Below are 21,843 nucleotides of genomic sequence, written 5' to 3'. Positions count from 1 at the left end.
CATTTTCGCGAGGGTGTGCTGGAGCCTATCCCAGCTGACTTCAACCGAGAGGCGGTGTACACCCTGGACTGTTCCCCAGCCAATCGCAGGGCACATGTAGACAATCATTCATGCTCACATACATACCTTGGACGTTTCGGAGTTGCCAAGCAACCTAACAAACTTGTGTTTGGGATGTGGGAGGAGGCCGGAGTACTCGGAGGAAACCCACGCCAGCATGCAAACTCCACACAGAAATGCCCCAGGGGAGATTCGAAGATATTAAGGTGTCATGTCACATATTTCAAGTGTCTTCTTTGAGAACATTATTATTTATTAATCAGGTGCATTTTTTGTATTGTATCCATACACCTTCTATACACACATTTTTTCACTTATTTCAGCTTCTGAAGCCTTAGTTTTTCTCCTTTTGATGTAAACATTAACCCTCCCCATTGGCTTTGTCTTCTTCTCATGTGAATTGAATGTCGGTAGGAGGGGTCCCTAAACCCCCAAAACAAGCAATCACAAGTTTTGTGTTCAGTCCCGAAAATATAGCAAGTAATAATATGTCAACAGAGCAATAATAAGTAAACAAACACGTAAGTGAAACTAGAGAAAGTGAAACTATAACTCCGTATAGTGGCTAGGTAAACTTAGTGGTCTTTACTTACTAGGATTGAGGTGATTTTCGTCCTCCTTGAATCAGATGTGTAGCCACCTCACCAAACAAAGGACTATTGGTTAATAGAAATGGGTCTTATTGGATTTTTCTGATGCAATTTTTTAGTTTTTTGCTGCCAAACACAGACACCTTAACAAATCCCACTAAGAAACCATAAATGTGAGTGAATTTTATCAACAAAATTATTCATAAGAGCAGCAGATTTTGCTGTTTGCTGTGTTGGTGACAGTGGCAGCCAGAGCGATGTGATGATTGATGACATGAAAATGCAATTAGCACTGAGCAAGATTGGAGAAGCCTGCTGTCATGCTGAGGACCACTTTGTGTGTGTGTGTGTGTGTGTGATGATCTCGTTCAATATGTGCATGCATCGATTTCAGCCTCTTTCCAATTGCCTTGTTACATCTATTTGTTTTCCTCATTGCAAATTTGTGCTCATCTCACCTGGCAGATGAAAGAGAAGATGTGCAAAAGAAGACGTTCACAAAATGGGTCAACTCGCAGTTGTCTAAGGTAAGGCAAATGATTGCTATTATGATCACACGCTGGAAATACGCTGTTCTTCAAAGCCTCCTTTTTGCACCAACAAGGTTAAATGCCCTGCTAAAAATTGATAATGCATATTCATCACACTTCTGGGATATCATATTCTCCAGTTAGGGTGTGCTTATGACATTTTGGGTTTTGGATTGGGGCCCAGAGACAGAGCCAGAGTTGGTTAAAAAAAAAAATCTTTACAAGTATTTAATGTAGGGGTTCTCCTATCAGGGTTTTATGCTGCCGATTATGATCACAGATTAATTTTCAGTTAATTTATGATGATTATTTAGGACAGTAGTTGATGTTGTATATCACGTTGATAATGCTCATTTGCATACACGCAAGACACAAAAAACTGTAGACTATTGCAGACTGTGGACTGCAATGATCCCCGTGTTTTGCTCTAATGTCTCGGGTCTCCCTTCGGTGTCAGAGAAGAGAAGACAGAGATGTTCACAAGCCACAAAAAAAAGTGGGTGAAATTGTTCATATACTATGTAAACGATTGGACCAATCCAGTTTCCTGGTCTCATATCTTTATGTTGTATTTAAGGATGGTGCAGATTGTGCTTCGACATTTCGAAAGAGTATGAGCGAACTGCTTTACAGACACACAAAACATCCAGGCTGGGTCATCGTTCTTATAGTGCAAACAGAGTTCTGGTATTGGAATATGGTAATGGTAATGGTTTATTTCATTTGAACATGCATCAGATTACAATTGAGTGCATCCCATAATCAGTTCCCAGTTCCACATGTCCAAAAGGAGTAGGAAGAAGCAAAGCTTATTAAATCCTACCCCTCCATCTGGTACTTTTACAATCAGTAACTGTTGCATTTGTTCACTTCCTGCTTTCCTAATATTGTTTAAGTTGTATTTTTTTTTTGTCATATATTAATTAATTCTATTACGGACTGTGTGTGTAGCCCGTCATGACAACATTCACCATCTCTCAAGACTTGATTGTGTATCTGACTAGAACCAGAAAATATGACCATACTAAGTCCAGTACTCAGGTCTCTGCACTGGTATCCTGTCACTCAGAGGATAGACTTTAAAACAGCTCCGCTTGTGTACAAGTCTTTTCATGGTCTTGCGTCAAAGTACATCTGTGACATGTTAGAGCCACATAAACCATCTCTGAGAAGCTCAGGTAGAGGTCTCCTGCGGGCGGGCGCCCAGATTCAGGACTAAACAAATGTTTCGTTTGCCAAAATCTGGAGTAGTCTTCCAGAAGATGTGCAACAATACCTTGGCAATGTTCAAATCGAAGCTGAAAACACTTTCAATCGTGCCATTCAATAGCAAATATTTGTATGGTTTTTGGATCTTACCCGGGCTGCACGGTGGTCGAGTGGTTAGCGCCTCACAGCAAGGAGACCTGAGTTCAATCCCACCCTTGGCTATTTCTGTGTGGAGTTTGCATGTTCTCCCCGTGCATGCGTGGGTTTTCTCTGGGTACTCCGGTTTCCTCCCACATTCCAAAAACATGCTAGGTTAAATTGTCCATCAGTGGTTATTTGTCTATATGTGCCCTGTGATTGGCTGGCCACCATTACCCCAAACACCATCAGGACGTCACAAAGCACACAATCGACATGCGTCATGGCCAATTTATGATGCCAAAAAACATGCTAACCGGGGTGGACGCTAACCAAGGTTCCACTTTATCAGAAGATATAGTTGGTAGGTTTCCTTTGTGTTGGTCGCCAAGAGACAAAGGCAATCTTTAAGGGCGTTATTACCGCTACACACAAACACACCTGCTACCTGCATTCTCTCCGCAGCTCGCTCACTGATGAGACACTGATGAGGAAAAAGTGTGTGTCTGTATTTGGCATTGTCGTGTTGCGCACGCTGCTTCTTGTCTCTTGTATTTATTTCTTGACCCGCGTTGTACGTATATACTATCAGGTTGCAGTGTGTATTTGGTGCATGCCAGCTATCACTTGTATTCCTGTTCTGGAAGTTGATTACACGTGGCGTAAGAAGTCTGCTGTTTCCATGGTGACAAAGACGTTGAGATGCGCTGTATGTGAGATTGTGTGTATGTGTGACAATGTAGTGGCTTCCTAGCAGCATGAGCAGGATGAAACTTTGAAATGGGAGTCACTAGGCACGTGTACATGGACCCAAATATTCCAATTCCATTCGGGTTATTTGCCCAAACGGAAAGAATCTTACCTTTCTATACACCTCATTCCAAAAGAAAAGTGCCAATCCAAATGAATATATAATCAGCTGAAAATACTCAGCTGTGACGTAACACGCAGACGTCTCTCAGGTTTGGAAAATGGCAGCGAGCAGTCTTGACTGGACTACAGCGGAAAGTTTGTTTTTGATACAAACTTTAAAAGAACTGAACGTTCAAGTTGCTGCTTTAAAAAAACGTAGCAACTGCCCCAACAACCATGCTAATCACACTCACGTCCGCCATCTTCGATGAATCACGTGATGTTGTTTACGTTTTACTACGCATGCCCCATTGACTATTCCGTTTGATTATAGCGGTGCATGTAGACGGGAGATTGGAATATCCCTTTCCATGTATACACTGTTTTCTGGTACGTCATTCGGAAAGATTCCATTCGGAAAGAGGAAAATCTCCTCATGTAGACGTGGCTACTAAAACAAAGAAATGTTGACGTCAGTCACCGTTATGTTTAAATTTGCTTCTCTGCAAAAAAAGCAAATTTTTCTCTGTTTTTTGGTCAAAATCAGGTGTTTTAAGAAACCACCCTATGTTCTACTGCTGATTCATAAAGACACAAAAAGGCTAGAAACAAACTCTTTTTTTCTGATGAAAGAAGTTTCAATGTTTGTGTTGTCCAAAAACTCTTTGGTCTTGAATGTCTGGCAGTGAAGGAGTTAATAATACACTGCGGGAGTGCAGCCATGTTCTTAGTGTTTTTATATCACAAAACATTCTTGCTAGCAGCCCATTAGCTTGCTAACAAATTAGACAAACAGAAGTTAAAATTTTGAAAGCAACCAAATGTCTGATATTTTCATCAAAACTGTTGCTGGTTAAAATGTCTCTGTATAAAAGTATTTTGCACAGTGTAAAAAAAAAAGTTTAATTTGTGCTTGAGTACCTACATGAGCGTACACCCCGGTTAGCATGTTTTTTGGTTAACAGAGAAAAATAATAGCAAAATGTTTTGCCTTGGTTTAAGTACATTTTCCCGTTAGCGTACAATATGGCGTACGTCTTGTCGTGTTATTAATACTGTGTGAGTCTAATTGTGTTTTTAATGCATTTTTATGATGACGTGAGCCTGCTAGGTTATAAAATGGAAACTGGAACCGAAAGTCAGCTACTTAGCTCAACAACAAAACACGTTTTTATAGTTTTACAAACATAAAACAATTGTAAATGCAAACACATGACAAATGAAAGGGATAAATGAAAATCTAAGATTACTTTTACATTCACTGAAAATATGATTCTTGACAGCGAAGGCAGCGAGACTCAACATGGACACCATCTTACTGTTTTGTTACGAGTTATTTCAATAGTATTTTTCACCTTCTTTATCAAAATTCTGTGGGTCATTGAGGTGAGAAACACTATTGAATTCTAGAAATAACTCATGGCAAAGGGCTGCACGAGTGGTTAGTGCGCAGGCCACACAGTTAGGAAACCTGAGTTCGATTCCAACCACGACTATCTCTGCATATTCTCCCCGTGCATGCGTGGGTTTTCTCCGGGTACTCCAAAAACATGCTAGGTTAATTGGCGACTCCAAATTGTCCATAGGTATGAATGTGAGTGTGAATGGTTGTTTGTCTATATGTGCCCTCATGGCAAAACAGGAAGGTGGCATTCGCGTGGTGTCTTGCTGCCTCATCATGTCTTTGGGAACAAGAATCATGTCTTGAATGAAGGTAATAGTAACCTAAATATTAATTTATCCCTTTTATTCATCATTTATATGTATTTATATTAAGGTTGTCGATCAATTAAAATATTGAATTGTGATTAATCACATTTTGACAATTGTTAACTCAATTAATCACAGATAGAAGTTATTCTCTTTGGTGGTCAACAAATCAATATGCTAAATACAAGATAAGATTCAAAAACCATATATTTTGAGAACAGAACAACATAATTATAATAATAATAATAATAATAATGCTTTTTATCTGCAAGCCACTTTCAAGGAAACCAAGACAATGTATATAGACACAAACCAAAGCACACATAAAATAATTATTTTAAAAAATGAGAAGATAAAATTATAAGATGTCTTGAATAAGTTGGTGTTGAGTGTGGATTTGAAAAGAGGAAGAGTATTTTGCCGGGAGAGTTCAAAAGTTTTGGGAGCAGAGCGGTTGAAAACTCTGCCATCCAAGGTGCTGAGGCGAGGGTAATGGTGGGATAGTGAGGTGGACAGCGTAGGATAATCTGAGGGAGCAAGAGGAGGTGGAGATTGGGGTGGGGGGGTAGGGGTGGGGGGGGTTAGCTTGTGGGTGGCCTTGACTGTACACAGCAGTATTTTCAATTCTCGATGTGACGGGGAGCCAGTGGAGGTGCTGCAGGATAGGGGTGATGTGATGAAAAGAAGGGGTTCTTGTGATGATGCTGGATTCTGGACCATTTGAAGCTTACGGAGGGATTTGTAAGGGAGGCTGAAATGGAGAGATTTGCGGTAATCTATACGGGCGGTAACCTGGATGTGAACAAGAATAGGGATAGTTTGGGGGCGGAAGGAGGGGCGTGGGCGATTGATGGATGTATGCAGACCGGGTAATGTTATTGATGTGGGAACCGAATGACAGCAAGCTATGGAGGATGACACCCAGACTCTGAACCTGAGGGGAGGAGCAGAGTATGCTGTTGGCAATGCTGAGGGCAAAACTGTCAACTTTGGATAGTTTAGGTTTAGAACTGACCAATTTGGTTGAAGGAAATTTGAGGTGAGTTTGGATTTGATTTCAGCTAAGCAAGTGGTGAGGGAGGGAGGGGGGGGGGGGTGGAATTTGCTTTGCTAGAGAGGTAGAGCTGGGTGTCATCCGCAAAGCAATGGAAATGGATGTTGTATTTAGATACGGATGATACAAAGCAGGGGTCATAGGACAGAGCCTTGAGGCACACCTATGGTTATTGTAGTTGTTGGGGTCGAAACATGTTTTGGTTTTTTTAGTATCGGGGTGACAGCTGCAGTTTTGAACGTAGAGGGAACAATTCCAGAGGTCAGTGAGGAGTGGATGATGGCAGAAATGAGAGGGAGCAGAGAGGCTAGGCAGGCTTTTTCCAGAGCTGTGGGAATGGGATGAAGTTGGCAAGTGGAGGGTTTGGAGTTACAAATAAGGGACTTTTTTGTATTTAGTGTGTTATGACTATTTCTGTGTACAATGTTGGTGATTTCGGAGATAATGTAGAAATAATGTAGAATTAATTTAATTTAATAAATAATAAGATAAATAATAAATAATAATGAAGACAATAATTTAATAATTTAATAATTTAATAATTTAATAATTTAATAATTTAATAATTTAATAATTTAATAATTTAATAATTTAATAATTTAATAATTTAATAATTTAATAATTTAATAATTTAATAAAAACTTAGCCGAGGACCACATGTACTTTCCTAAAGGGTCAGGAATAATATGTGTGTTTCATGGACATGTAACTGGTCAGAATGGTTGCAAATAATCACTATAAACAACTCGATGATGCAATGTCAGAATGGACACAGGAGCCGTTCGGAAGCTGAAGCTCGACTAGCTTCAGCCCTGGGAATATGTAAAAAAAATACGTATAATGAAAGTAAGAGCAGATTGGTAGTTTTTGCTCAAATCAGGAATTGAACCAACTGGATCCAATCACAATGTGTGTATTTACTTATCTGTTTATATGTCTTGGAATTATGACATCATCCTGACACCATGGCTATAGTTTGTGTTCTGTGTAGCTATCCCATCTTTCCCCCTTTGTTAATTAACATAATTAGAGGTTGCCGAGTGTTTTACAACGTAGTCGTCCACATTCATTTATAGTTGAAATTTGTCCTAATATCATTGCTTCTGTGTGTGTTTCAGACAGGGAAGCCACCTGTGGAGGATCTCTTCTCAGACCTGTGTGATGGGCGGCGATTGCTGGAGCTGTTGCAGGGTCTCGCAGGACATGAGCTGGTACGATTCCCGTTTGTACGATCATCACTGCATCATCTGATTTGTGTGTGTGTGTGTTTGCAGGTAAGGTTGGAAAAGGGCAGCTCACGTGTCCACTCGCTCAACAATGTCAACCGAGCTCTGCAGATCTTGCAGAAAAACAATGTAAGTATCCAATATTTTGACGTTTTATGCACTAAATAGTGTTCTTCATAGTTATAAATGATTAATAATTAATTATAGTAATGATCTAAAGTCACGATTTTTCCCTGTTTAGGTGGAGTTGGTGAACATTGGTGCCACAGACATTGTTGATGGCAATCACAAACTCATTCTTGGGCTCATCTGGAGCATCATTCTCCACTGGCAGGTGAGTGTGTGTGTTTCTTCCATACTTCAGCTATTTTTCTGCAAAAAAAGCAACAACACCAAAAAAGGCCTGGGGTCATTTACAAAATTTGTGACCATACAAATCACCGTAACTGTTTCCCTCCATTCATTCACACTCGGCTCGGATGAAGCCGGCAGGACCACATCATCTGCAAAAAGCAGAGACACAATCCCACAGCCACCAAACCAGTACCCCTCAAGAAATCCTGTCTATAAAAGTACACTATGAACTGCCTAAATTAGGTGGTCGGGTACTTCATATTGTCATAGTACTCTCTTCAGAATTCCTTGAGGAACACGGTCAAATGCCTTCTCTGAGTCCACACAGCACATGTGGACTGGCTGGGCAAACTCCCATGCACCCGCAACGGCTCTGCCAAGAGTGTAGAACTGGTCCACAGTTCCATGACCAGGATGAAAACTACCACTGAGGTACCGACCACCTTATGGCCACATCTCTGATCAGCCCTCTCAATAATGGAGGGACGGAACATGGCCCACACAGACTCAATGTCTACTGCCTCCCTTGGGACTTGGTCGAAGCTCCCCCCGAGGTGGGAGTTGAAACTCCTTCTGGCATTGGATTATGCAAATGTTCCCAGTGGACCCTCACAATTTCAACTTCACAGTTTCGGCCTGGCAGGTCTGACCTGTAACCCGCTCCCACCCCTGCAGCCAACTCACCACTAAGTGGTGATTGGTTGACAGTTCCGCCCTTCTATTCACCTGCATGACCAAAACATGTGGCCGCAAGTCAGACGACATGACCACAAAGTCAATCATCGAACTGTGGCTCAGTGGCTCAGGTTGTCACTGTCACAGAATCTCCCGAGGGAGCCTCAAGGGACTCCAAAACGGGCGGGTAGTCTGAACGGCCATTTGGCACATAAACACAACATTCAGGACACTGGGTTGAACTGGAATGTTAAATGGATCAGTCCATCACATGAAAGGACATCAAACAGCATTAAAGGTATGCAGAACACATTGTCCATATATTTCATTCACTACAAATATGACATTGTAATATACACAGTAAAAAACAGTCGTCCCCCGTTTATTGGTGTTAATTGGTTCCAGACACAGCCGAGATAAGTAAATTTGCACCAAATAGGATTCAATATTAAGAAATTAAATATTTTTCAAAGTTAGAGCACAGAAAAGAGCTCTCTAGACATTAAATAACACCCCTATGGTCACCTTTATATTTGCATTACCTAATATAGAAGACATGATAGGGAATAGGGCTGCACGGTGGTCGAGTGGTTAGTGTGCAGACCTCACAGCAAGGAGACCCGTGTTCAATTCCACCCTCTGCCATTGCCCCCTGTGCATTCTAAAAACATGCTAGGTTAATTGGCGACTCCAAATTGTCCATAGGTGTGAATGTGAGTGTGAATGGTTGTTTGTCTATATGTGCCCTGTGATTGGCTGGCCACCAGTCCAGGGTGGACCCCGCCTCTCGCCCGAAGACAGCTGGGATAGGCTCCAGCACCCCTTGCGACCCTTGTGAGGATAAGTGGTATAAAATGAATAAATGAATGATCAGCAATAATCAAACATAATAACTAGGTGTGCTCTGATCGATCGGCCATAGATCGATATCGACCAATCCTTTAAAATGCCAGTCCCCTCCACCGATCAGCTCCGCCTCCACTTCAGCACCCAGAACAAACATGTCTGCCATGTGTGGGACTTTGTGAGAGTGATATAACTCCTGCACCATTCAAAGCGTGCCTCCAAAATACTTTAAAAAGCTTAGATTGGTGCGACATTTGGGGCATAAAATCCTGATCAGAACATCCCTAATAATAACTCATCAGGAATGATGTGGGAATGTTGCTCCAGGTGGTGAAGATGACTCCACGTACGGCATCCACTGTCTGGGATTGATGTGTTATCAAGTAGATTTGGATGAGGGGAACACACGGGAGGGTCCAAAAGAGTGCGGTTATTCCTGTGGAAGAAGTCCTTTGTCAGGCAGGCATCGGGACCTGCAGCGTTGTCCTGGTGAAAAAGCCAGTCATTACCACACAGACCAGGGCCTTCAGTCATGAGGGATGCCCCCTGCAACATCTCCACGCAAATAATCTGTGAGAGCAGTGAATCGATTGCTGGTGGGCTGTCTCATCTAAAGAGGCGTCATCACTTCTTGATCAAGACTAGCTAGGACAGCTTTAGTCCAAAGTGATGGCGTGAGATCCAGGTTTTTATCCTCTAAGGTAGCGCCATGCCCAAGCAGCAATCGTTTCACTCTTTTGTGATGCAAAACATCAGTTGTTACGATACAACGACAATCCTTCGGGTGCTATCAACCTTGTTAGAGTTCCATTTAGCTGGGAATAATATCAGTCTGTTCAATGTACAACGATGAGCCAATTCAAGAAACAATACAAGCAGTTGATGTTTGCTAAATACAAGGATGAAGAGTCTTGAACCAGTCATGATGTGCTATATATATCACTATATTGACACTTACTATGGTACCCATTATGGCATTGGATGCTCATATCACCTCCTACTTCAGTATGTGACTAAAATAAACTAAAATAAAACTAAAATAAACTAAAATAAACTAAAATATTAGGAAAGCAGGAAGTGAACATTCATTCATTCATTCATTTTCTACATTTTTCCTCACAAGGGTGGCGGGGGTGCTGGAGCCCCCCGAGAGGCAGGGTACACCCTGGACTGGTCGCCAGCCAATCACAGGGCACATATAGACAAACAACCATTCACACTCATTCATTCATACCGATGGACAATTTGGAGTCGCCAATTAACCTAGCATGTTTTTGGAATGTGGGAGGAAGTACTCGGAGAAAACCCACGCATGCACGGGGAGAACATGCAAACTCCACACAGAGATGGCCGAGGGTGGAATCGAACCCTGGTCTCCTTGCTGTGAGGTCTGCGCGCTAACCACTCCATTGCCACCGTGCCGCCCAGGAAGGGAACAAAAGCGGTAGAAAAATAAAATATTAGGAAAGCAGGAAGTGAACAAATGTAACAGTTACTGATTGTAAAAGTACCAGATGGAGGGGTAGGATTTAATAAGCTTTGCTTCTTCCTACTCCTTTTGGACATGTGGAACTGGGAACTGATTATGGGATGCACTCAATTGTAATCTGATGCATGTTCAAATGAAATAAAACCATTACCATAATTCCACAAAAGGCAACGCTGACATTGCCAAGGAAGCGTGGAACGGCGTGAGCCGCATCACCAAATGTGGACGTCATTGAGCGTTAATAACTGAGTGGAGTAAGAATAAAGAATAGAATAATTTTGGTGCAGAATAACATATATCATGCATATATAACACAACATAAACATGTTTACACAACGACGGACTCACTTTAATTCATAGTGTCATTAGCTACAACCATACTTTGCCTTCGCTAATTATGGGCTTCATAGAAAGGCACTGTTGTTTAATGATGTCTCCCAGTGTCTTTGTGTGTGTTCTGTGGAAGTGAATGTACCCAGCGGTCTTTGTCAAAGCGCCCCTCCAATTAAAGTGGAAATGCATGCAGTGACCTACTCCAAAATGAGTACCCCCTCCCCTTTTTTGTCTTGCTAGACCACATTCAATTGTGAATGGCTAACAAACTGTGTGTGTGTGTGTGTGTGTGTGTGTCAGGGAGACAGCAGGAGTCCCAAGAGTTCAAACTCTATTAATAGATGTAGTGGTAATTTGCACGTACGTTGTGTATGTGTGTGTGTGTGTGACTGCATAAAATGGTGTAATATTCTGTGTGTTTTTGTCGTTTTTTTAATACACTCTTCCAGTGTGTAGCTGTGAATACTATTATAGCTGACTGAGGGTAAGATATGCAAAAGTAATTCTGGTCAGTGAAAAGTATAACACCTTCACTTAAGCCTTGAACAAGTGCTCCAAAACTGTCACTCAGTGCTGCACACACACACACACACACACACACACATAGTGGAGTCACAAAATGACTGTCATGGAACCACAGTAGATCCGCCACTAAAACCACCAGCGAATGGCCAAAATCTGCACATAATTGATATGGACGTTGACGTTGACGTTGACGTTTTCCTCCGAACACAGCACGGTTTGCATTAAAAGTGACTGTTTCAATTGCTACATTCGATTCATCTCCAGCCCCCCAAACCATGTTTAATCCCTTAATATGCCTCAAATACTTATTAGGCACATTCAAAGTACCAAATGATTAGGTACTCACCACTAATGAGTGATGATGTGAGATGATGGATGGCTGACAAAGCCAGAGCTTTTGTAGCCAAACTTCATTCATAATTGTGGACCACCGAACCAGACCAAGTGAATTTCTGCAAAGTAGGATTCCGTATTTATAATTGAAGTATTTTAGTAGTTAGAGCTTAGAAAAACAGTTTGATGTTCTAAATGTAACATTGTTAAAGCCGTCTAAACATGAAATGACATCCTTGTCGTCACCTTTATGCTCGTATTACCCAATACTGTAGACATTATAGGAGAAAATAAGACTTAAATTAGACGTGTTCTGATGGGGGATCTGGGGGTGAGGGGTGGGCGGACAGGAAGTGACGTTCGGGGGTTCAGAGTTGAGTCGTAGCTTGGCATGGGTTACAGGCGCAACAGTCGCCCGTATTAGAGATTATTATTGTACCTGTTGTGAGATCATTCAAACCTGCAATAAACGCCTGTTGTTTCAGTGATCAAGTGTGTCTCGTGAAACATTACTGACTCCTAGTGGTCAGAATAGAATACTACATATGACATATCACAATATTTTTGAAAGATTGTTTCATGATATGCTTAAAATATAATATATAATATATGCTTGAAATAACACACCTACAGTCACCAATACACTCATATTACCAATAAAGTAGACATAAGTGAAAATCAGCCACACATAAATAAAACCCGTGCTTATGTGTGTCGCTGTAAACATGTTCCAGTGCTGAGTGGAAGGGCGGACAGGAAGTGACATCAAGAGTTGAGTTTAAGCTTGACGTGGATTATGGCCGCAACAGTAGCCCCTGTTAGAGGTTATTGTCCCTGTTGTGAGATCACTGAAAGCTGCAATAAAAACCTCTTCAAACTCCACACAGAGATGGCCGAGGGTGGAAGTGAACCCTAATCTCCTAGGTGTGAGGTCTGCGCGCTAACCACTCGACCGCCGTGCCGCCCTGCTTTACGTTATTTTAGTTTTATTTAAGTGCTCACATAGAATGAGTATTAGGAAAAACTATATAAAGTACAAAGCAGATAGAAAACAAAAAGAAAACGCTGGTGCGTAACGAGCACTGCAAAGAAAATAATAAACTAGTGGAGTCCAAAAGACAGCTGAGGGAATGAGCATGGAGTGAGGAAAGATCTCACTGATGACGTTAAATCAAGTAAAATCATCCAAGTACACCCATAACACAAGACGCATTTCTGTCCCTCACTCAATGGCTAAACCAAAGGTTCCATAATGGAAAAATCTAGATCCATGATCCATGATCCACCCTCTGCGTATGTTTATACGTTTGCAGGTAAAGGATGTGATGAAGGAGGTGATGGCTGGCCTACAGCAGACCAACAGTGAGAAGATTCTGCTGAGCTGGGTTCGTCAGAACACAAGCCAGTACCCACAGGTTTGTATCATCATACCAGATCAATCACCGGACGGGAGTCAAGAGACGGGAACACGGGGAAGAGTTTTCCCATGGGGAAGAGACAGGAAGTGAGAAGCCGGGATTAATATCCTTTGTATGTGTCCCTCAGGTCAACGTGGTCAACTTCTCCAGCAGCTGGAATGATGGGCTGGCGTTCAATGCCCTCATCCACAGCCACAGGTACCGTAGCCTTAGTTGACATCATAACTTTGCCATATTTAATGGCAATTAATATTTTATTCTGTGTGTCAGACCCAGTAGCGGTTTTTAGGTTAGATTTCAATCAGCTCCACACAAGCTATAGAATTCATGATGAGGACAGGAGCAGGTTGTTCAATAAAATCTCATTGTTCCCCCCCCCACCCCCGCCCACCCCACCCTCACTCACCCAAGACCGGAGCTATTCGACTGGAGTTCTGTCGAGGCCAAAGTGTCAGTGATTGACAGACTGGAACATGCCTTCAGTACAGCAGAACGACACCTGGGCATTGACAGACTGCTGGACCCAGAAGGTAATTAACCAACACACACACACACACACACATACACTTTTTAGCATTTGAGTGTTTTATTAATAGAAAAAGTGATTTTTATGTCAATTAGTCTGAACAGGATGCAGCAATACGTGTATTATTCCGGTAATAGTTAGTAGCGGTATACAACTGTACTGCATCACACTGACAACTTTTTACAGTGGGCCTTTTCCTCGGAAAGTAAGTATTTGATCCGGTCTGATTACATATACATTTTTCAGAACAGCTAAATTGCCACAACAAACCAGATGGTGAATTATTATTTAGCATTTTTTGGGGGAGGGGGGGGGGGGATTGGAACAGTGGAACCGAAGTCACAGCTGGGAGACCAGGGTTAAATTCCACCCTCGTCCCACCCTGTTCTCCCCGTGCATGCGTGGGTTTTCTCCGGGTACTCCGGTTTCCTCCCACATTCCAAAAACATGCTAGGTTAATTGGCGACTCCAAATTGTCCATAGGTATGAATGTGAGTGTGAATGGTTGTTTGTCTATATGTGCCCTGTGATTGGCTGGCCACCAGTCCAGAGTGTATCCCGCCTCTCACCCGAAGTCAGCTGGGATAGGCTCCAGCACCCCCCACGACCCTTGTGAGGATAAGTGGTAAAAAATGAATGAATGAATGAATGGAACAGTGGAACCTTGGTAAGGTAGAATTCTGTATTTATAAGTGGAATATTTTAGTAGTTAGAGCATAGAAAAACAGTTTAATGTTCTAAATGCAACATTGTTAAAGCCCTCTAAACATGAAATGACATCCCTGTCGTCGCCTTTATGCTCGTATTACCCAATACAGTAGACATTATGGGAGAAAATAAGACTTAAATTAGACTTGTGCTCATGTGTGTTGCTGTAAACGTGTTCTGATCGGAGATCTGGGGGTGAGGGGTGGGCGGACAGGAAGTGACGTTCGGGGTTCAGAGTTGAGTCGTAGCTTGGCATGGGTTACAGGCTCAACAGTAGCCCGGATTAGAGATTATTGTAACTGTTGTGAGATCATTCGAACCTGCAATAAACGCCTGTTGTTTCAGTGATCAAGTGTGTCTCGTGGAACATCACTGACTCCTAGTGGTCAGAATAGAATAATACACATCACATCGTGATATGCTTAAAAAGCTTCATTTAGACCAAAAATATGCACAATTCCGGTAATAGCATGTTAGCATGTTTTTCAGTTAACGTCAAAATTTTGCCTCAATTTGCATACATTTTCCCATCAGGCGTGTAAAGGTGACTATAGGGGTGTCAGTTCATGTCTAGAGGGCTCTAATAATGTTAAAATCATATTTTAAAAGTATAAATAGGTTTTCTATGCTGTAACTCTAAATATATTCAATTTACAAATAAGGCAATAACTCATACTTCCCAGAAATTAACTGTACTGCACTGAAGAAAATCACAAATCTACATCATAATATGTGCCGGAACAATCGCAATGACATTTTTGCCTTGCATGGCAGTCGACCGTTGTTCCGAAAGGCGTCGACATAAACGGGTTCGACTGTATAATGAAGTCATACATCATATGTCAAGCCGGTAAACGCCTGTCAAGCTTTGCACTTTTTAAATAGAGAAATAAAATAAAATGTCCAAAATCAACAAGAACACACAAAACATGTGCAAAGACATGAAAAACGACCCGTTGGAAGTCATTACCGCAAAGTGTCAGTGCACACTCCCCGCTTTTGGTTCACCTCCCTGCCCACTGGTGACCTCATTTCCTCGGTGATGCCTCTTTAACACACCTCATTAGCGCTCCACTCGCTGGTGCGTGTCTTTCTTCGCCGGCCATGTTCCTTTTTGTCTGACTCTTCATTGTGCCGACTGGATTATACTAGCCAGACTTCCTTTTCTTCACTTACTGTTATGTCCTTGTTAGCGGCTTGGTTTCACTTTTACAGGTTATCCTTGGCACGGCCTTTGGGTATGGAAAATCTCACGAGACAGACTTTCCCAAAGCAGTTAGATTCATCACTAGATTTAGAAGAAAGTCTTTAGAAGTTGGTTTTCTCCAGGAATGTTCAATACTTATGCTTCCAGTATATACTGTACTTAGATGACAGAGCTGTGAAACAAATCTAGAAACTAAATAATAATTAGTAACTGAGAGTGTCCAATAACAGGAAGTGATCAAATTAGTTAATTAATTCAGAGTTAGTTGTTTTGCGGCCATTTTTATGTTTCACACTATTGTACTTAGTTAGCAAAAGACCGCTAAAAATACGGACTGTTTATGTAGTGTCCACAATGGGGTTGGGTGGATCAATCCAAATAGTGATATTATCAAAATTGGATCAATACTACTGTAACGAGATCAACATTTTTTAATTTTCTTCTATGTTTATTTTCACAAATGCACGCCTGATTTTTTTTCTGAATTTTTTAGACCTGTAAAAAAATGGCAAGAATTTGCATTTTGCACTGTTGGACTTGTGATGGAAAATTTTATATTTCACAGGTATAACATAGGTTACACATTGTGTGAATTACTTTACGGCCTTTTGTAGAGCTTCAACGTTTGCATCCGAGCACATCCTGCTGTTCCTTCAAGGATGGTGGCACAGCAGGAGGCTATCTGTAACCTGGGGTTAGGGGCAGTGTCGGAGGAGGTCATTCTTTGATCAAAGCTCTACCTTCACGGGACAGGGGACATCAAGAGGTCCCACCAAATGGTTGACCCTAGGAGGTTATCTCACATGGGTGTGACAAACCGTGCCAGAGGAATGGGTGTGTAGGCTAACCCCCCTACATGAGGGCGGCATCGGGGGAGTGACATGAATGTCTCTTTTCTCTTGTAATGTAATTCATTTGCATGCTATGGAGTATAAAAGTTCCCACCAAGAGGCCACTCTTTGTCAGACACCTACAGACTGCCACGCATGATGTATGTTTCTGTCTGACCTCTTTTGCAAAAGAAATAAACTGCGCAACTCTGTCTTTATTTCAGGCATTCTCTTTTAGTAAGGTAAATTTTTTCCACAACAGACTTTAAAGGGACCTGTTATGTTTTTTCCACTTTTCTGACCTATAAATGTAGTTAGAATGTTGTAGGTTAGTGTTAAACGAAGTTTCAGATAATGAGGTTTGCGCATTTGGACGTGAGCCCTGAAAGAAATTTGAGATGGCTTAAAATGCTCGGTTTCAGAAGGCGGAGTAAAACTGCCCCTTTGTGATGTCATAGAGGGGACTCCTCCCATTGAGCTCCATACATTGGTTATTAAAAGGTGGGAAAAAATTACTCTGATGAGAAAAAAAATGAAACCTCATGAAAAATGTGAGATCGGACCAAATGTTTTCCACACCACATAGCATGATCTGGGGTGCTTTTTCCTTGAATGGAACAATTGAGCTTCGGGTTGTGCAGGGGTGTCAAACGGCAGTGGCTATGTGGCAATGCCTGCCTGACAAAAGCATTCCAGAGAAATGACTGTTTTGGACCATCCTACGTGTTTCCCTGATCCTAATCAAATCCAATTTTTAACATTTGGAGATGGATTGGCAAAGGGAAGACAGTGGATGTCCTCTGTGAAGCCATCACGGAGCAAAACTCCACTAACCTCCTGGGACACAGTGGCATCAAGGAAACTTTTTTTAGGGAGTTTTGGGGTTTTTTGATCTATTGTCTATGGCCTTTTGATCAGCTGATGAACATCCCATTTCACTTTAATGGTTGTTTGGAATATTGCTGTATATTCAGGTAAAAACTATTTTTCTCCCTTTGTCATTGTTTTACTGTTTAGACGTGGCAGTGCCTCATCCCGACAAGAAGAGCATCATCTTGTACGTGACGTCGCTCTTCCAGGTGCTTCCGCAGAGCATTACCATGGAGGCCATACAGGAAGTGGAGACGCTGCCACGGGCCGGTAGTGCCGCCGGTGCTCCCCGCGTGCTGACCGAGGAACACTACCAGATCCAGACCCAGCAGCGCTTCTCTCAGCAGGTCTAACACACGGATGCATGGTCTAAGACACGTGTTGTGTTATTTATTTGGTTAGTTTGCAGTGAGATTTTTACCACGGGCATTCCAAAACTGCTTTTGCATCAGGAGAGGTGGGTTTGTGGGGATGTTTTTTTTGTCTATTTGACGTTGGCCAAGGTCAAACATGATTCTGTGTTCTCGGCAAGTGAAGCTGTCTCTTAAATGGAATACCTCAGTCAGTGCATTTCAAGAAGTATACTTGGGTGTGTTCCTGAGGGTGGGAATTTTTTTGTCCTGACTAGAAATTATGATTGCGTGGGGTCCCAATCCGGGACCACCGGTGAACGGTGCTAATAAAAATGATTTCTGTACTTATGACCCCAACCAACAAACCTCCCTCTGGCTTGACATTGGCATTATCCTCCAAGTGACTGTTGTATTTATTCAATTAGATTCAGCTCCAAAAAAAAACCAAACAAACAAAAAAAAAAAGTCTAAAAAAGCCGACAACAAAACAACAGAATTTAACCCACGTACAAAAATAAACAAGCCAAAAAAAAACAAAAACAGGAGCATTCCCGTTTGGACAGGGAACCTTTTCCGTCCCTTTGTATTGAATTGTGGACTGCTGTAGAGCAGCTATACAGGATAATCAGCAAAAAAAGCTTTTTAGTTCTTCCAGAATCTGCACCTATTCAGCTGTATGTGTTTTGCGGGACAACTAGTGTTTAAAACACTCCCGTAGAGCCACTCATTTTGGTGCTAAAAGGCTACTGGCAACCCTGGTCCCTTATGCACACTCTATAATGCTACACAGACAAGCACTTTTTGTCCATGATTTACACACAATATTAGGACACTGATAAATTGTTACTTACTGCTTGCAAAAAAAAATAGATTCAGCTCCAGAACCTTCCCCTTCTCTCTTCAATTACCATTGTTCACTTGTGACACTACCCTGTTTTAAGCCCTAAATATGCCTCACACACATTATTAATTTCTAAGACGTGGAATGAATGATAACGTAAGAAGAGATGTGAACATTGTAGCAAGACCCTGCGGTGCGTTCAAGGACCGCTGAACAAAGTGTGGGTCTCAACGCTTGACAAAAAAACATAATGATAATCAAGGAGGCGACATGCTAACGTTTTCAAGAGGAAATATTCATTCATGTTTTTATGTAGAGTCCATCAGACCGGCTGAAATGTGTGGAAAATGACCTGGCAGCGATGCGGCTTTAATGCAGTTGGTCTCTTCCACCCGAGATAGAAATCCAGCTGCCAGCAGAGACACGAGCGTGCAACTTGCAGAGACATCCAGCTTGATTCAGCCTTGAAGCTGATGAGAAAATTGATTGGAGGATTAAAAGCGTGAGAAGAGGCCTGATGGTGAGCTTTAATTAAGGCCTCAACTTAAAGTGGAAATCTATCGTTGTTCCTACATCATTCCACCACATCACAATCACAACACATTCTTTTGCTCCGAAGAGTAAAAGAAGAACATACTCATAACTTTCAGGAGCTTTGGGGAAAAGATAGCGCAAGTACAGACGAGATAGCAATACAGAAAATGAGGAGCATCGTGACGAAACAAACTGGTAACAGAAAGTTACAGCGAAGCAACGAGGCCAGTGGGAAAAGTCACAAAAAAGGCAACAGGTACACTTCAGGATTAAGGCTGCCTGATTTTTTTCTTGCTTAGATTTTATTTTTATTTTTTATTTTACCTTTATTTACCCAGGCAAGCAATTTAAGAACAAATTATTACTTACAAATGCAGCCTGAACAAAGAGCAAAAGCACTTGCCTAATCAGCAAGTGCATGAATCAGATGTAATTAGTTGCAAGTTTTGTTTAAAGACAGAGAAAGATGTGAAGGCTGAAAGTTCTTGAGAGTTTTGTAGGATGTTCCAGCCATTAGCTGCAGCAAACCGGAAAGCGCTGCATCCAAAGACGGTACGAACTTTGGGGATGGAGAGTTTGATGTGATTACAGGACCTTAGATTGTAAGCAGAGTGAGAAAGATGTAAGAAGGAAGAGAGATAGAAAGGTGTGATGCTCAGTATGGTTTTGTAGATGAGCTGGAGCCAGTGACGGAGCCTCTGGTCTGGAGTGATGTCCAGTCTACCAACTTATAGAATTCACAGTGGTGAGTGGTGGAAGGGGCGCTAGTAGCAAAACGGATGGCAGAGTGATGAAGAATATGCATCTTATAGATGGTGTCACCATAATCAAAAATGGGCAAGATGGACATTTTGACAAGAGTATGTTTTGCTGAACGGGTGAAAGAGGACTTATTGCGATAGAGGAAGCTCAAGCGAGCTTTGACTTTTGACTGCAGGTGCTTGATATGGGTGGTGAAGGAAAAGGACGTGATATTTGTAACAGGTCACAAACTCCAGATTTGAGATTGCCATTCTCTCATGGGTCCTGCCAAGCCCAACAAACCCGTGTTGCCAACTTTGCGACTTTGGCGCTACGTTTAGCGAGTACTCAAACCCCTCTAGCGACTTTTTCTCGTTATTTGACTGTAACATGAAAGCCGGTATCATTCTTAAAGGGGAACTATTATGCTTTTTCCACTTTTCTGACTTATAAATGGAGTTAAAATGTCGTATTCTTATGTTAAACCATGCCAAAGTTTCCAATAATGAGGTTTATGCATTTGGAAGTGAGCCCTGAAAGAAGTTTGGGATGGCTCAAAACGCTCAGTTTCAGGAGGAGTGGTAAAACTGCCCCTTTGTGACATCACAGTGGAGCAGACCTCCTTATATATAAACTCTCTGCCCTCCCAAGCACTGCTCCGCTGTTAACTTACTAGCATTGCCTCAATAGGGAACTCCACATTTGTTTACATTTCCCTAAGGCGCACAATCAGGCATTAGGCAAAAGTGCTTGTCTGTGTAGCATTATAGCATAGCCTTTAGCATAGCCTTGGCTCTTGAAAAACCCAAGTTTTTTACACACTGGTAGTCTCGCAAAACACTATAGACATTACCGATGCTGTATAAAAAAGCAAACGCTAAAATATTAAAGCTACTTACCACTGAGAGACGTCATGAAGTAACCTCTTTTCTTGAGAAACTTTGGACTGTCCAGTATCTACTTCCGGATCGGATTCGGAATCCAACACATATGGCTGTATGTTAAAAGCGGACACTTAAAAGTTAAATCGCCGTTTATTAACTCCTTTAAAGCCAGCGGCACAAACCAGAACTATTTCTATGCACTCGGGAGTGTGACCAACCACAGTGGAGTGGGCGTGCCTGAAAGTGGGCCGTGGGTGGAATACATTAAAACAGACCGTTTCCGCGGGATCCACGAAAACCAAAGAAATACAGCTGAATAGGTGCAGATTCTGGAAGAACGAGAAAGCTTTCTGTGCTGGTTATTGTGTGTAGCTGCTCTATAGAGTCCACAAACTTAATACAAAGGGCCGAAAAATGAGCATAATAGGTCCCCTTTGAAGTTGGACTCTGCATCTGCACACAAGTGATATTCGGGTTATAAACGAGTTCGATTCCTATAACATGTAGTGTAAGTTGGAACTCATACGTAACACAGAACACGTGAAGAGCATGAAATACAGAATCATACAAGAATCAAATGAAAAGCTTTTATGTGTTGTGTTAAAGAGTTTAGTGATTTCTGACTGTTCGACAGTAGCCTCTTTTGTTGATATTGTTGATGGACCGCCTCCCTGTCAGACGTTAAAATATCTTTATCCGCAACAGTCGAGTGCATGAGCTGTACATGGTATCCTTCTGGCCTATCTCGAACAAGTCTTGTGTTTACGGATCAAAGTTCGGTTAGCAGGACATGTTCATAACTATGAAATGCCATAGTATGGATCGCTTTAAACCGACGGTGGACTGTACACCGCCTGAACGACGCATCAAATTTTATGATGACACCATTTAGACTTTCAGGACGGCCGCTGATTTCCTTCCTGAGAAGTTAACAACACTGCACCTTGCACTCGGAAATCTTGTCGAAAGTCTTCCTGGAAGCACAGAGGAGGCCATGCTAGCTGCAA

At 41.9% G+C, this 21,843-nt stretch overlaps 1 protein-coding gene across 14 annotated transcripts in view; it reads left to right on the top strand.

The window, feature by feature from the left end:
* Positions 1-21,843, top strand: part of dmd (dystrophin) — a 185,484-nt gene that overhangs the window by 32,662 nt on the left and 130,979 nt on the right. For all 14 annotated transcript variants that reach the window (XM_058052507.2, XM_058052503.2, XM_058052501.2 and 11 more), the window contains exons 2-9: positions 1,116-1,177; positions 7,262-7,354; positions 7,418-7,498; positions 7,611-7,703; positions 13,238-13,339; positions 13,470-13,540; positions 13,754-13,872; positions 17,631-17,830. In XM_058052507.2, the coding sequence (XP_057908490.2) occupies positions 1,116-1,177; positions 7,262-7,354; positions 7,418-7,498; positions 7,611-7,703; positions 13,238-13,339; positions 13,470-13,540; positions 13,754-13,872; positions 17,631-17,830 (821 nt within the window). The remainder of the gene's footprint in view (positions 1-1,115; positions 1,178-7,261; positions 7,355-7,417; positions 7,499-7,610; positions 7,704-13,237; positions 13,340-13,469; positions 13,541-13,753; positions 13,873-17,630; positions 17,831-21,843) is intronic.

This window comes from Doryrhamphus excisus, linkage group LG15 (assembly GCF_037039965.1).
Source record: "Doryrhamphus excisus strain RoL-2023G ecotype Guam linkage group LG15, RoL_Dexc_Guam_v1.1, whole genome shotgun sequence".
In the NCBI taxonomy this organism is placed as follows: domain Eukaryota; kingdom Metazoa; phylum Chordata; class Actinopteri; order Syngnathiformes; family Syngnathidae; genus Doryrhamphus; species Doryrhamphus excisus.
This window is presented reverse-complemented; position numbering and strand designations above follow the sequence as displayed.